General features: G+C 40.3%; 2 protein-coding genes across 2 annotated transcripts; both read right to left on the minus strand.

Moving 5' to 3' along the window:
* Nucleotides 1–1030: 1030 nt before the first annotated feature.
* Nucleotides 1031–7761, minus strand: LOC114187554 (uncharacterized). Its single transcript, XM_085665581.1, has 3 exons — nt 6176–7761; nt 4373–6076; nt 1031–3983 (listed from the first exon to the last, which is right to left on the minus strand). Exons 1-3 carry the CDS (start codon nt 7759–7761, stop codon nt 1031–1033), a joined length of 6243 nt encoding a protein of 2080 aa, XP_085521707.1.
* Nucleotides 7762–8875: 1114 nt separating this feature from the next.
* LOC114187564 (uncharacterized) lies at nt 8876–9946 on the minus strand. Its single transcript, XM_028075843.1, has 2 exons — nt 9874–9946; nt 8876–9768 (listed from the first exon to the last, which is right to left on the minus strand). Exons 1-2 carry the CDS (start codon nt 9944–9946, stop codon nt 8876–8878), a joined length of 966 nt encoding a protein of 321 aa, XP_027931644.1.
* Between the last annotated feature and the right edge of the window lie 4992 nt (nt 9947–14938).

Consider the following 14938-nt stretch of genomic DNA (forward strand, 5'->3'; position numbering starts at 1 on the left):
CGGGGTATTCTATCATCTTTATTTTCACTTTTCTTTTCCTTTTTCACATCCTTCATGTCTTTTGCATTGTTATCCCTTTGTGATTTTTTTTGACATGCATTTCTAGATTTCTTTTTCATTGATCTGTTTGAACACCTCTTATGTGTTTCGAGTAACTTGACATGTTGATGATTCTTGTCCAGGGATACTGAAAGAAATTTTTATTTTGGCTCAAAGGGGGTGCAAATGGATATAGGAATTTTCCTTTAAATTTTGGTAGGGGAAGGAGGCCACATGTCATTTCAAAGTTTCTTCACTTTAATTTCACATGAGCTTAACTCCAAGCCAAAATTTGGCAGCATCTAACCCATTCCACTTTCATCTTCTTTTCTTCTCCCATATCACCTTTGTAGGTTTTTCGTTCTAACAAACAATCCCTTTTTGTTCTTCCCAACTTGTGGCTTTGGCCTATTGTTAGACAAGGTCAACTAAACAAAACCTGCCACAGTACACTCCTCTTTATTTCCTAGGGTAATCCTTTATTTTAGAGGGAAGTGAACGAATTGGGGGTTCGAGCAATATGAATGCAGATGCTTCAACAAGAGATGAACGCAAGTTATGCTTAAAGTGACAAACCATGGAAAGACTTTCCCTTCTCCCCACTTTTTGTATTTTCATTCCCTTTTTCTCCTCATTTTTTGAAAATGCCATACACTTGACAACTTTATTAACAACAAATTCCAAAATTGATTTCATTTTTTTCTTTTTTTTTATTATTTTACTTCCACGACACCCTTTAGAAGCGAGCCTGCTTTTAGAGATCATACCTGTGATGCCTCATTGGTATGTATATGGCTTTATTCGTCTTTTATCCTCTCTTTTTTTTAGATTATCTGTTACTTATTCTCTTTACGAGCTCAACATGACATCAATTGTTTCAAATTTATGGAGAAAACCAAATTGTATTTATTGAACGAAAAACAAAGCAGAGTACAACAAACTTTGGGTACAATGTCGGTATCCCCTAGTAGCGTATCCTATCAAGGAATCATCATGCATAAAATTTCTTGACCGCGTCAGAATTGACCGGTAACGGTAATTCCTCCCCATCCATCCTTGTGAGAATTAGTGCCCCACCAGAAAATGCTTTCTTCACCACATATGGGCCTTCATAATTTGGAGTCCACTTGCCCCTGTGATCCTTCTGTATAGGCAAGATCTTCTTCAAGACTAGCTCGCCTTCATGGAACTCTCTAGGGCGCACCCTCTTGTCGAACGTTTTTTTCATTCTTCTTTGGTATAACTGTCCGTGACACACTGTTGTTAGCCTCTTCTCCTCAATGAGGTTGAGCTGGTCAAACCGAGCTTGAATCCATTCAGCCTCTTCCAACTGGGTCTCCGTTAACACCCGTAGGGATGGAATTTCTACTTCAAAAGGTAGCACTGCCTCCATTTCGTATACCAGAGAGAAAGGCGTTGCCCTAGTCGATGTACGTACTGAAGTACGATACCCATGCAAAGCGAAAGGAAGTATCTCGTGCCAATCTTTATACGTAACCACCATTTTCTGTACAATTTTCTTGATGTTCTTATTAGCAGCCTCGACTGCCCTATTCATCTTTGGATGATAAGGAGAAGAATTATGATGTTGGATTTTAAATCCTTCACACAATTCAGTCATCATTTGATTGTTCAGGTTGGTGGCGTTATCAGTGATTATCTTGTTGGGCAATCTGTATCTGCAAATCAGCTCTCTTTTTATGAATTTAGTCACAATTTTTCTTGTCACATTGGCGTCAGAAGCAGCTTCTACCCATTTAGTGAAGTAATCAATGAAGTGACAATATATTGGCTCTTCGTGACTCTTCATTTGGATCATCGGCAGTACCCCATCTTGATTAACCTCGAACATCGATGACAAAGTAGCCAAGGCATCTGCCAACTGGTTATCTTCTCGCGGAATGTGTTGAAATTCAATGGAATCAAAATACTCCACCAACTCCATGATATAAGCTCTATAGGGAATCAACTTCGGATCCCTAGTTTCCCATTCCCCTTTTAATTGATGGATAACCAATGCTGAATCTCCATACACATTCAAAATTTTCGCCTTCGATTCAATTGCGGCTTGGATGCCCATAGCGCAAGCTTCATATTCAGCGATATTGTTCGTGCAATTAAAACACAGCCTTGCGGTCATTGGAATGTACTGATTCTCTGGAGATATCAGTATTGCCCCTATACCATGTCCCATGACGTTAGAAGCTCCATCGAATAATAACATCCATGTCTTTCCATTTTGCTCTTCCTGATCACCTTCAAATAAGGCCATGATGTCTTCATAGGGGAATTCAGGCTGCATTGACTGATAATCGTTAATGGGTTGTTGAGCCAGATATTCAGCCAGAGCACTACCCTTGATAGATTTCTGTGTGACATATATAATGTCGTATTCTGACAATAGCATCTGCCATCGAGCTATCCTTCCAGTTAAAGCGAGTTTTTCAAAAATATACTTGATGGGGTCCATCTTGGATATCAACCAGGTAGAATGACTCAACATATATTGTCTTAGACGATGGGCGGCCCATGCCAATGCGCAACAAGTTCGCTCTAAAAACGAGTATCGTCGTTCGCATTCTGTGAACTTCTTGCTCAGGTAGTATATGACATGCTCTTTTCTTCCAGTTTCATCATGCTGACCTAACACACAACCCATTGATTCGTCCAATATAGTCAAATACAAGATTAGTGGTTTCCCAGGTTTAGGTGGGCGTAAGACTAGAGGATCTTGAAGATATTGTTTAATTTTGTCGAAAGCAGCCTGACAGTCTTCATTCCACTTGACAGCCTGATTTTTACGCAATAGCTTGAATATTGGTTCACAGGTGGAAGTCAACTGGGAGATGAACCTAGCAATGTAGTTCAGTCTGCCCAAGAAACCTCGCACCTCCTTCTCCGTATTAGGAGTAGGCATTTCGATTATCGCGCGCATCTTGTCAGGATCAACCTCAATCCCCTTTTGATTGACAACGAAACCCAGCAACTTTCCGGATTTCACACCGAATGTGCATTTAGCCGGGTTTAGTTTAAGCTTGAACTTCCTCAATCTCTCGAACAATTTCTTCAGGTTGAGGATGTGTTTTGCTTCTGACTCGGACTTGGCGATCATATCATCTACGTAGACCTCAATTTCTTTGTGCATCATATCATGAAAAAGCGCCACCATGGCCCTTTGATAGGTTGCTCCGGCATTCTTGAGTCCGAAAGACATGACCTTATAGAAAAATGTCCCCCACAATGTGATAAATGTTGTCTTTTCCATATCTTCAGGTGCCATCTTGATCTGATTATATCCCGAGAAGCTGTCCATAAATGAAAATAGTGAGAATCTGGCTGTATTATCCACTAATGTGTCGATGTGAGGCAATGGAAAATTGTCCTTTAGACTCCTACGGTTCAAATCTTGATAGTCAACGCACATCCGAACTTTGCCATCCTTCTTAGGCACTGGTACAATATTTGCCACCCATTGAGGGTATTTTGCCACAGCTAGAAATCCAGCGTCAAATTGCTTTTGCACTTCTTCTTTGATCTTTAATGACATCTCTGGTTTCATTCTCCTTAGCTTTTGTCTAACTGGAGGACATTCCGGCTTGAGTGGAAGCTTATGTTGCACTATATCAGTATCTAAGCCAGACATGTCATTGTACGACCAAGCAAACACATCCCTAAATCCCTTTAGTAAAGCACATAATTCTTGTTTCACTTCTCTCTTCATACTAGTGCCAATTTTCACTTCTTTCTTCTCATCCTCCTCTCCTAGGTTAAGTGTTTCAACATCCTCTTGATGGGGTTTTATTTCCTTAGATTCTTGTTCCACTAATCTCATTAGTTCAGGGGAGGGTTCCGGATTCTCCTCATAATCACCTTCCATATTATCGACAGGGTACTCAAAATTAGGGATATCGATATTGTTATTTTCAAAACATTCATTGTCATATCTGCATTATTTGAATTTATAAACGATAAATAAACAAACGACAATGAAAAATGCAAAACAAAAAAAAAACGAAGGTAGCAAACACAAATTGATTATCACGCTGAGCATAAAGAAAAAGGTGTCAACCCGTTAAGTTATGAATCCTAGAGCTTCGGGCAAAGCAGTAGGATTAATTAAAAATATTACATTTTAACCAAATTAAACATCACATGTAGATCTAAAGTCTCCCAATTGTTGAGTGGTGCATCTGAAGTGTATGACTGCACAAAATTTGAGCTTTCTCGTTCATCTTCATCGTTGACAACTGCTATTTGGCTAGCGTTGATCCATCCGGCACTGTGGAAGCTCTCTTTCATATCGCAGATGCGGATCCTTTTTGACTCCTAATCTTTTCCCTGCATGCGAGCCAGATCGCGTTCTCTCCTTTCTTCCATCAGCCTCCTCTTGTCTTCTCGAGTAGGCTTGTATCCCAGGCCGTATCTATTCCTTTTCTCAGTGACCTCCAGGGGAAATATCAGTCCTTGCTTGTCCTTGCCTAGCCCTTTTCCGTATTCGTATCCCTCTTTTAGCATGATCTTGGCAGTCATAAGGGAGGCATGAGACAATTGTGGGTTCATCGGATATGGCTCTACATAGGTATTGCCCACAATTTCCAAGGACTGGAAAGCTGTCTCAAGGGCTTCTTCTGCTACTTCAATATATCGAGAAGACGAAGGTCCACTCACCAAAATATCTTCCTCTCCTGAAACTATCACTAGTTTATCACCCATGACATACTTCAACTTTTGGTGCAAGGTTGAAGGCACCACACCTGCTGAATGAATCCAAGGGCGGCCCAACAAGCAGCTGTATGCTGGGAGGATATCCATTAATTGGAAAGTTACTTGAAAGACGCACGACTCGATTTGGATTGGCAGTTCTACCTCTCCCATCACTTCTCTCTTGCTCCCATCAAAAGCCCTCACGATCATTGCGCTTGGTTTCATGTGAATACCTTCACACGGTAGCTTTCCCAATGTCGCTTTTCGCATTACATTCAAAGAATAACCGTTGTCGATTAATACTTGCGCCACAACATGATCCAGGCATTTCACAAAGACATGAAGGGCCTTGTTGTGTCCTCTCCCTTTAGTAGGTATCTCCTCGTCAGTAAAAGTGAGGTAGTTGTTAGCGGTGATGTTGCTAACAATTCCCTCAAAACTGTCCAGAGAAATGTTTTGTTCCACATGTGCTCCACTGAGTATCTTCATTAGTAGCTTTCTATGTGAGGTTGAATGCATGAGTAAATCCAAAAGAGAGATCCGAGCATGCATGCGATTCAGCTGCTCGACCACTTTATACTCGCTTTGTTGTATGAACTTCAAAAACTCACTAGCATCTTCATTAGATATTTCTCTCTTGTCATCTTTTCTCAGACCTTCATCGGTTTGTATCATCTTCATCTTCAAGAATTCTTTAGCATTTTTGGTCATCATCGATTCACTATTACTCACACCATCTTTCATCAAGATCGGAGGCGTGAATATTCGACCACTCCTAGTCATTCCACCAATACCCGAAATGTTTTCAACCACTGGCTCACCACTGGTAGGCTGACCTTCTATTCGCTGTTCCCCACCCGACACACATGCACCATATTTCCACGAGACAACTTTCTCACTCTTGTAAGGAAAAAAGGATGGTGCTTGGATAGTAATAGGTTGCCTTTCTTGCATTGCTAGTGTAGGGGTGGATCTGGTGAAATGAATCACCAATGGCTCTGGCAAAGTCACATCGGGTTTCCCGCCATCCTGTGCAAATACTTCCTCCTCCATACCCTCACGACATACTTGCACCAAATTTCTGTCGAGCAAATTTTGTAAAACATCCTCGAACTTGGTGCACTCATCGATTGAATGTTTAGCACCCGGATGGAATCCGCATTTTTCACTCAAGTTATATCCCCCTTTTAACAGACCCAATTTCAACAATTTCTCAAAAATAAACTGCTTGGAGCTCTGGATTTCACTCACATTCCTTACTAGCTTGTGTTCCCTATCCTCGACGACATTTGTCGAAGGATTCCCATGTCCAGAAAGAGGATTCGCTTCAACACTAGGTTTGTCTTCGTGAAACTTTACCCACCCTGAGTTGATTAAAGCTTTCACTTTGTGTTTGAGGGCTACACACTTCTCAGTAGAGTGTCCAACTCACCCTCCGTGATAATCACATTTAGCATTTGGATCATAATTCTTTAGGAACGGGGGTTGCATAGGCTTCATCAGACAAATTGCCACCAAGCGCTTTTGGAGAAGATGCGGTAACAATTCCGTATACGTCATAAGAATGGGAGTGAACTGAACAAAGTTCCTATCTTGATTCCTCCTCATATTGGTGTTTTGACCTACATTTCGGTTGAAACCTGAGTTAGGTTCGGTTTTCCAAGCATTATTCGGGGCATGCTGTGGTTGATAAAGATTTGACGCTTGATAAAACCCTTGTTGCTGAGGTGGTGTTTGATGAACAGACACTACATTGGCCACATAAGGAGGTTGGTTCAAGTGTGGTCGATAATTGTGAGTAGGAGCCCAACTTTCCCACGCTGACATCATTGAGGCTGTGTGTGCTTCCACTTCCTTCTTCTTTCCTGGATGGAAATTGGGTTTCTTAGAAGTTGCAGCCGTGAACGGGCCATATGCAATTTTTCCACTCTTTAACCCGATTTCTATCCTTTCACCAATAATAATGATATCAGTGAAATTGGAAGACACATTCCCCAACATATGCTCATAAAATGGTGATTCCAGTGTGTTTACAAACGTCGCCACCATCTCTTTATCAAGTAGTGGTGGCTCAACCTGAGCAGCCAACTCTCTCCACCGTTGTGCATATTCCTTGAAGGACTCAATATCCTTCTTAGCCATATTTTGCAATTGCAATCTATCCGGCGCGCTATCCATGTTGTACTTATACTGCTTCACAAAAGCGTCTGCCAAATCCATCCAAGAATGAATTCGAGATGGCTCCAAGTGTGTATACCAATTTAGCGCAACACCAGCCAAATTATCTTGGAAGCAATGTATCAACAACTTGTCATCATAGGCATAAGCAACCATCTTTCTACCGTACATTGTCAGATGGCTTTTAGGACACGTGGTACCCTGATACTTTTCAAATTCTGGGACCTTGAACTTATGTGGTATCATCACACCAGGAACCAAGCTTAATCTTGCAACATCGCCGAACCCATAACTTCCACCACCTTCAATGGCTCGAACCCTCTCTTCAAGGATCTCAAGCTTACTCTTAGCCCCATCAATACCGGTGGACACTACCTGGGCCGTAGCGTGCGGTATGACCTTAGCCAAAGCATCTTCGTCAACAGTTATGTTTGGAGACTTTGGTGCTACAGTCACCCTTGGTTCTACGAATGTGACTGTCTCTTTCATTCCTACTCCCGTCATGGGTGTCGTGGCTAATATCGGCCCTTGAGTATTGATCGGTAGTGTATTGTTAGTCATAGGAAAAGAAAAGGAAGTTTGCTCTGCCTCTGAATACTCTCCAACGGGTGGAATGTACCCCGGAGGCAGACCGTACATTGGGAATGGGATTGACATGCCCTGTGCGTTCTGGACTTCATATCGTGGAACCTGAGGGTGAACATTTTCCTCAATCCATGCAGAGGAAGCTTCTCCCGAAGCCTTCAGCGACTTTAAGGCCTCCAGGATCTGGCCCACTTGATCCTTCAGCTGGTTAATGTCGGCCTTCACAACTTCATGAGCCTCTTCCCAGTCTTCCATGCTTCTGTGGTTAGCTCGTGTGCGATAAGGGTGTCGCGGAAATTTTGCTGTTGTATTTGCTTTTGCTCTATTATTTTTATTAAATGAAATGAATTATGAAAAATGAAAAAAAGTGAAAATGAATGCAAAAATTTATCTTAGCCAGAAATTTTAAAGCTGTGAGAACCTTGAGGTAAACATATCATAGAAATTAACATGAAACTTAGTCTATCACATATTGTCAAAACTTCCCGATCATCCACAAGTCTTTTACATCCATTACACGAGAAAAGAAAGAAAAATTATTCTCTAGCCCTGGCTATCATGTTCTTCATCTCCCTTATCAATTCCTTACAATGACTAAAGGACGCCTCAATTTCCCTAGGCGGATTAAATATCGGTAGTGCAGCCTCTGCTTCAGCTAATAATTGCGGAATATCCTCGATTGCTCCATTTGCCAAGGAAGCCAGCTGTGAGAAACATCTCCTCCAATGTTCCATGGCCATTTCCTGCTCAACTGAGTATTCATTCATTCGACTTATCACCTCTTAATGTTCCTTTTCCAATTCAGCTTTGTGCCAACGTTCTTCATCCATCTTCATCTCATAGGTCGACACCATCTCCTTCGTCTGTCGTTCAAACTCATTAATCCTAACTTGAGCGTTGTGCAACCGCTTTAGTGCTTCGGTCTTCTCTCTCTTAAATTCGTCACACAATTGATCCCTTTGGCGCTTAGATGTCGCCGCCGCATCTCCCTTGATTTTAATGCGGTATTGGCTGCAGCCAAGTCCTGTTTAACCCTGAAAGCATGATCTCGTTCTTCTCTTTGTTTCCTAAGAATCCCTTCATATGCTTTTGTCATTTCCTCTTTATCACGTCTCAGATCCACATACTCGTGTCGAAGACTTTGAAGTTCATTAATTAATTTGACATTTTTGAGTTTCATCTTCTCCATTTCTTCTTTCAACCCCTTCATTTCTTCGGACTCAGCAGGTTCTGACCGCTCAGGAGCAGAAGAGTCTGATTTGAAAGGTAACTTGATCGCGTTAACCCTTTCCAGAATCCATCATCGATAAGATATCTTCTCGTCGATTACCTATGGCCTTAGGTCTTTTTCTACGCGCAGGACCTCGCCCTAAGCACTCCTAATTCGTCGAATTAGATCGAGGGAAATTCCTTCTTCATCATAAGTCCAAACAGCAACTAAAGATTCTGGAGTTGGGGAGCTCTTCATCGGACACCCAAATTGTCGTTGAGCCAAGACAGGGTTATAATTCACGCAACTTCTAGTGCCTATTAAGGGGACGTTAGGGAAAATCCCACAAGAAATGACACGTGACTTCGGTAACCCCGGGACACACCATCTAATTCTTCCCCCATTCAAACTCGCACAAAACTGGGCCCATTCCTTCGCCCCCCGAATTTCAATGCCGCCAGGTGGTAATTCTCCAATAAGACATTCGACATTCAATGTACCTAGACGAATTTGGGATATAAACCACACGTACAACACAGGCACACAGCATAGCATCTTCTTCCTCTTGAGTGTGTGGCATAGGTTCAAGCTCCCATACACATCAGCTAGAACCGCCGTGACTGGACTTTCTGAATGAATCTTGTAGGCAACAAACACATCGAGGGCGGCTTGATCAACAAAATTCTCCATGTTAGGGAAGAGTATGACTCCATAAAGTGTGAGAGCCAACACATCCATGAACGTCTCCCCCATTTCTTTTTCCGCCAAACGACGCAGAAGCCCTTCTAAATATCCTTGAGGGATCCCCTTCGAGTTGCCCTTGGAGACCATCTTACCCTTCAGCTCGGTAGGGTGTACCTTCAAGATTCCAGCCAACGTAGAGATAGATGCATGTTGCTCTGAATGTCTGTAAGGGACTTTATCTTCCACTGACAAGCCCAAAATTTGTTCGAACTCTTCTATTATTGGTGCCAATTGAAAATCCTGGAAGGTGAAACATCTGAGTGGCGGATCATAATATTGAGCCAGAGCAGTGACTGCCGATGCTTGGACTTCCACATTCAGCAACCTCAATAAGTTCCCATGCCGCTTCTTGAAAGCATTCTTCTATATAGTCTTCATTTGTTGCACTATTTCCCTTAAACCACTCAAATTACTGTCTATAACTCTGATAGGTAGCTTCTTCTTCAAGGTATCTGACCCTAAATTTCCCCCGACTCGAAATTCCATGTTAATTTCTCTTGTTTCTCACAAATTCAATCACGACCTTAAAATCTCTGACCTAGAATCACAAAAAATGTTGACATGTTATGACAGGGTACATGTTATGCCTGAACAAATAATCAAAATGCATGTACAACGATGCCATAAAAGAATGTACAACTGCATGAATTTATCGCAAATCGAAATAAAATGAGAAAGGCGAGATGAGAATTAAGGTAATGCCTCCCTTTGTGCCTTAATAGAGGTTTGGCGCCTAATGGTTCTACGCTAAATTACATGCCTCACCAGGATTGTTTCTTAATACTTAAAGATCAAGGTCACTAGAGCTATGGCCCACTTCCTAGCATTTCCCACAACAGTTGGTAGACAATAAGATGCGGGAGTACCAACGAAGCAAACAAACTCTAGCTGGGATTCTCACAACGACCACTTGGGAAGTACATCCACTGTGGCATTGCTACACAATCCCCTTTAATTCTAAGTTAGACAGACCCGGGTGTAGGGCCCCACTCATGTAATGTGCAATGTGTGTGTGTGAAGGGAGAATGATGCATACCCAAATCCCCACCTGCAAAACAGACAGAAAACTTCCCAGGCAAATATTGCAATTTCAAAATATTATCAAAATAGGCAAAGTAATTCAAAATACAATTAATCTAAGAAGCAAATATATACAAGCACATATGAAGACAAGAATACACAAATAAAAGAAAGGGAGAAAGAAAACATTAGGAAAATCACATCAAGTTTGAATTTCTAATTAAGTGGCTTGACTCTCTGATATTTCCCCAGTGGAGTCGCCATCTGTCGCAACCAGAATCGCGACGGGACGACGAACCAAAAAAATAGAAAACGAGTTTGAAAAAGAGATTTGGAATCGTCACCATAGTTATTCTGGAAAACTATGGAAAACCATAAAGATAAGACAAGTCTGCGAAAAACCAGATTCTGGATCCGAGAGTCGGTTACGCGTAAGGAAGGTGTTAGCACCCTACAGCGCCCGCCCGAGGGCGGTACCTTTAATTAAAAATGCAAAGTTGACGTGATTTTTAAAATGTTAATTTTCCCCAAAATTAATAAGACAATAATGCTAAAAAGAAACAAAAAATATTTTTTAAAATTTTTTGGGCCCGACAAGGATTGACCTTGGTCCTACGTATTCTCATTCAAAATGAGAAATCAGGGTTACGTAGTTCTTTAAAAAAGACTTTTGTTTGAGAATGTTGATATTTTGTATTTTGAATTTTTTTGGTGCTTTTGAGATTATTTGAAAATACGTGTCACACAACGCGGGCGGTCAGACAAACACTAAAAGAGAAAGAAAACTATTTTTGGTATTTTTTGAAAATAAGTGTCACGTGGTGCGAGCGACCGGACAGACACAATAAAACGAAAATAAATAATAATAATGAAAAAGTAAATAAATATAAAGAAACAAATTAATTAAGAAGGATGAAAGTGGAAAACAAAACACGAGGGTACATGAGTAATTAGTGAGAGGTACATGAAGTAAATGAGGTGTCTTTATTAAAAGTGGGGATAAAAATAAAACAAGTCTAAACTAGGAATAATACACAAATGAGTAGTGGAGTTAGTGAACTTAGGGATGCAGGAAGTAGTTACTAGAGGTGTGTGTAGTGAAACATAGGTTGCAATCAGTGACAACAAAGGGTCAAAAACAGGCCCAAAACAAACAAGGGATCTGGGAGTGTGCAGAGATTAAAAATGGGGGTGCGACAGAGAGAAATACACAACAAAAATAAAACAAATGAGTGGAGGTGCACAGATTAAAAAGGGGGGTGCGACAGAGAAAAATACACAACAAAAACAAAACAAATGAGTGGAGGTGCACAGGTTAAAAAAAGGGGGTACACGAAGAGTTCCTAAAGTAAAAGGGGGTGTGAGAAAAAAGGATGGAGGTGCGGCAAGCTGAAGTGGGCTGATTCATTTTTCCTAAGACACATTAAAACCTGATTAACCTAATGTTTTATCTATGCTCATGCATCTCTTCTTCCCATCACCGCACACCACACCGTCAGTGCCGCCACCGCACTTCCCACCACCGACGAGAGGCCACGCCGTCGACGCCAATCACCATCGGCAGTGTCGCCGGCGAGAACCAAACCCCCCTGAGTCGCTTCTCTTCCTTGCTTCTTCTTTCGCGCGCGAGGCTCCTTCGTCGCACCTCCGTAGCCAACTAAGACCTGCCGCCACCTTACCGGCCACCACGATCGGGACACGCGAGCACTATGGAAGCTCAACCTCCGGCCTTCGCGACCCAGATCGTCACCGCCGCGCCCTAACCCTTTCATTCTTCTTCTTGCGCGAGACAGATGCTCAAGCCTTGCTCCCTCTCTTCTCAGGCTCGACTCGCGCTGCTCTCGCGACACCCAGGGTCGCTGCGATTTGTGCGCGTTTTCCGTTCAAAGCTCCGAACCGCCGGCGGCCTCGCCGCCGACGATGGTTTCTACTCCTTTGTTCATCTTTGTGCTATGATTGGATGTGACTGATCGGAGAAAATGAGACTGGAATGGGGTTTTGATTCGGTGTGAATGGAGATTGCAGAACAATGAGTGGTTTACAAATGTATGTGACTCTGGTTATTTGCTTGTATGTTTTATTTGCAGGTTGAAATTGTGGTGATATGAATTTGAGGTGGTGGTTCTATGAGTGCGGCGGGAAGGTGGTGATAACGGGAAGGATTGGTGTTTGTGTGTATTTGGCTGCCTTTGGGAAATGGAGACGGCATGGATAAATGGAGGTAATCTGTGGCTATCGGGTTCGGTTGGGAAGTTTCTGTGAAGGTTAGAAGATAAAGTTGGTCTATGTGTGTACAGGCGGAGGAGAGGAGAATAGAATGGTGAAGGCGGAGGAGAGGAGAATAGAACGGTGAAGGAGGATGGAGTGTATTACGTGACATTGATGTTAGTCGTTGTAGTTGGACCAAAAGAGCACAACAGAACAACACAACAGACATCATATTCGGTCATTTAACCATGCACAACAAGTCACATACATTTTCAGTTCATTTTCCATGGCAGCGATACTTACCTCTTGATGCTCCTTCACTCGTGCAACCCTTTCTCTTTTCACTGTGGCTTTGTCTTGTTCTCCCAAACCTCTGCGATCTCCCCCAACTCTCCTTTTTTCGTTTTCCTTTTTTTCTTTCAAACTATATGAACTGTATTTTTGAAATGGTATCTTCTCCCCCCGTGAGTGAGCTGCCCCTTGTGCCAAAGTCTCCCTTTTTCAAATGGTTTGACCGTTGTTCTTACCATGCTAGTTTTCTCTTTCTCTCATATTCGGGCCAAAAGTGAGATGCAGGTTGGCTTCTGCCATTCCACCGGCGCTGCCACGCAGTGATACACCTCCCCACCATTTCCTTTCTCATGCCAAGTCTCAAAAGTGCAGAGAAGGCGCACCATTGACTTTCATTTTACTTTTTCTCATTTTAATTATTTTCACTTTTTTTTATATTTTTTCAAAAAGAATAAAATAAAATAAAATAAGAAAAGTAAACAAAAATATTAAAATTTAAATTAAAAGTTTAAAGATAAAATTAAATAAAATAAAGCAAGATAAAATTAAATAAAAATTAAAAATGGGATGAAAGTAATAGGAATATATCTATATACAAATCAATGCTCACTTTTTCCTATTTTTCCCTTCTCCTAATTATTTTAAAGGAAATTTTTATTTCTTACCCGGAAGAAATTGGGTGTTGACAATGTTATAATACCTAATTTACCTACAATTTCAAATCAGGATGTAATTATATGTAAGTAAATCGTAATTTTCTTGTAGTGATTGTTCTTGTAGGTAAATCACACTTATTATTATTATTGTTGTTGTTGTTACTTGCTTTCATATTACTTGTAATCAACTTAAAACTACCTTTCTTTCTCCCCTTGGTCTACATATGATTGAATACAAATTCTTTCTTTCTCCCCTTAGTCTACATATGATTGAATACAAATTGATTTTGTGAGACAAATTGAAGTGTCTTGAAAATGTTTTACTATTATTATTTTTCTTAATTTCTTATAGAGCTTCTTCTAGTGACAAATCTTCTTTGCACTTATCCTTTAGGATTTCATCACAAGGTGAGAGTGTTCTTCTTACTTCATTCCTTAATCCTTTTTCCTTTACAACTTGTTCTTATTTCTATTTTGTTATTTTGAATGTCACTCCATTATTATTACTTCTGCCACTTCCACATGTTGTTCCTTGAGTTTTGCCTTCTCTAATACCCCTTGAGTTTATCAATATCTTACCGTATTAAGAGTGATTACATCAAAGGTCGAGAGACACATGCAAGAGTGCATGATGCATTCCTTATTTTAAGAAAATAATATGTGAAGTAGTTATAATCTTCACATCTACTTGAAAGTGACATATTAAAGTATGGAGAATGCTAACCAGTGCTCTAAGGGCACTGGTTAAGGAATAATAAATGTGCTTTGATATCATCATTTTTACATTGAAAGCTGAATTTATTAAATACAGTAATTAAAATAGTATAAATGTACATAATAAATTTTATAAAGACAAAAATACCCTTTTAAATGTGTAGACAATAACTTACTGTTACAAAACAAGTTTTTGGAATTTTTAAGGTCTCTACTAAAAAGAAAAAAAATCAATTAAGTCTTAAATTGACACTTTAATTATTCTTTTTTTGTAACAATTTTTAGATGTTTAACAGTATTTTTGTTGTTGGTTTTTCTGTTAATTTATACTTTCTTATGTTATTTTTTTTAAGTTTTAGATGTTTAACACTATTTTTTTGTTAATTTAAATTTTAACAACATTAAAATATAGTTATTTTATTATCTAATTAGTTTTTAAATTTTATTTGTGAACATTAAATAAAATATTAAATACACACGTACAATATTTATGGGCATTTTTGTCTTTTAAAGAAAATAAAGTTGCATTAATAGTTATTAGGTCAGGTTTTATTTAATATTGTGCTTATCTATGTATTTTTGTACAATC

The sequence above is a fragment of the Vigna unguiculata genome, chromosome 1 (assembly GCF_037176805.1).
Source record: "Vigna unguiculata cultivar grain cowpea cultivar isolate G323 ecotype 2 chromosome 1, ASM3717680v1, whole genome shotgun sequence".
In the NCBI taxonomy this organism is placed as follows: Eukaryota; Viridiplantae; Streptophyta; class Magnoliopsida; order Fabales; family Fabaceae; genus Vigna; species Vigna unguiculata.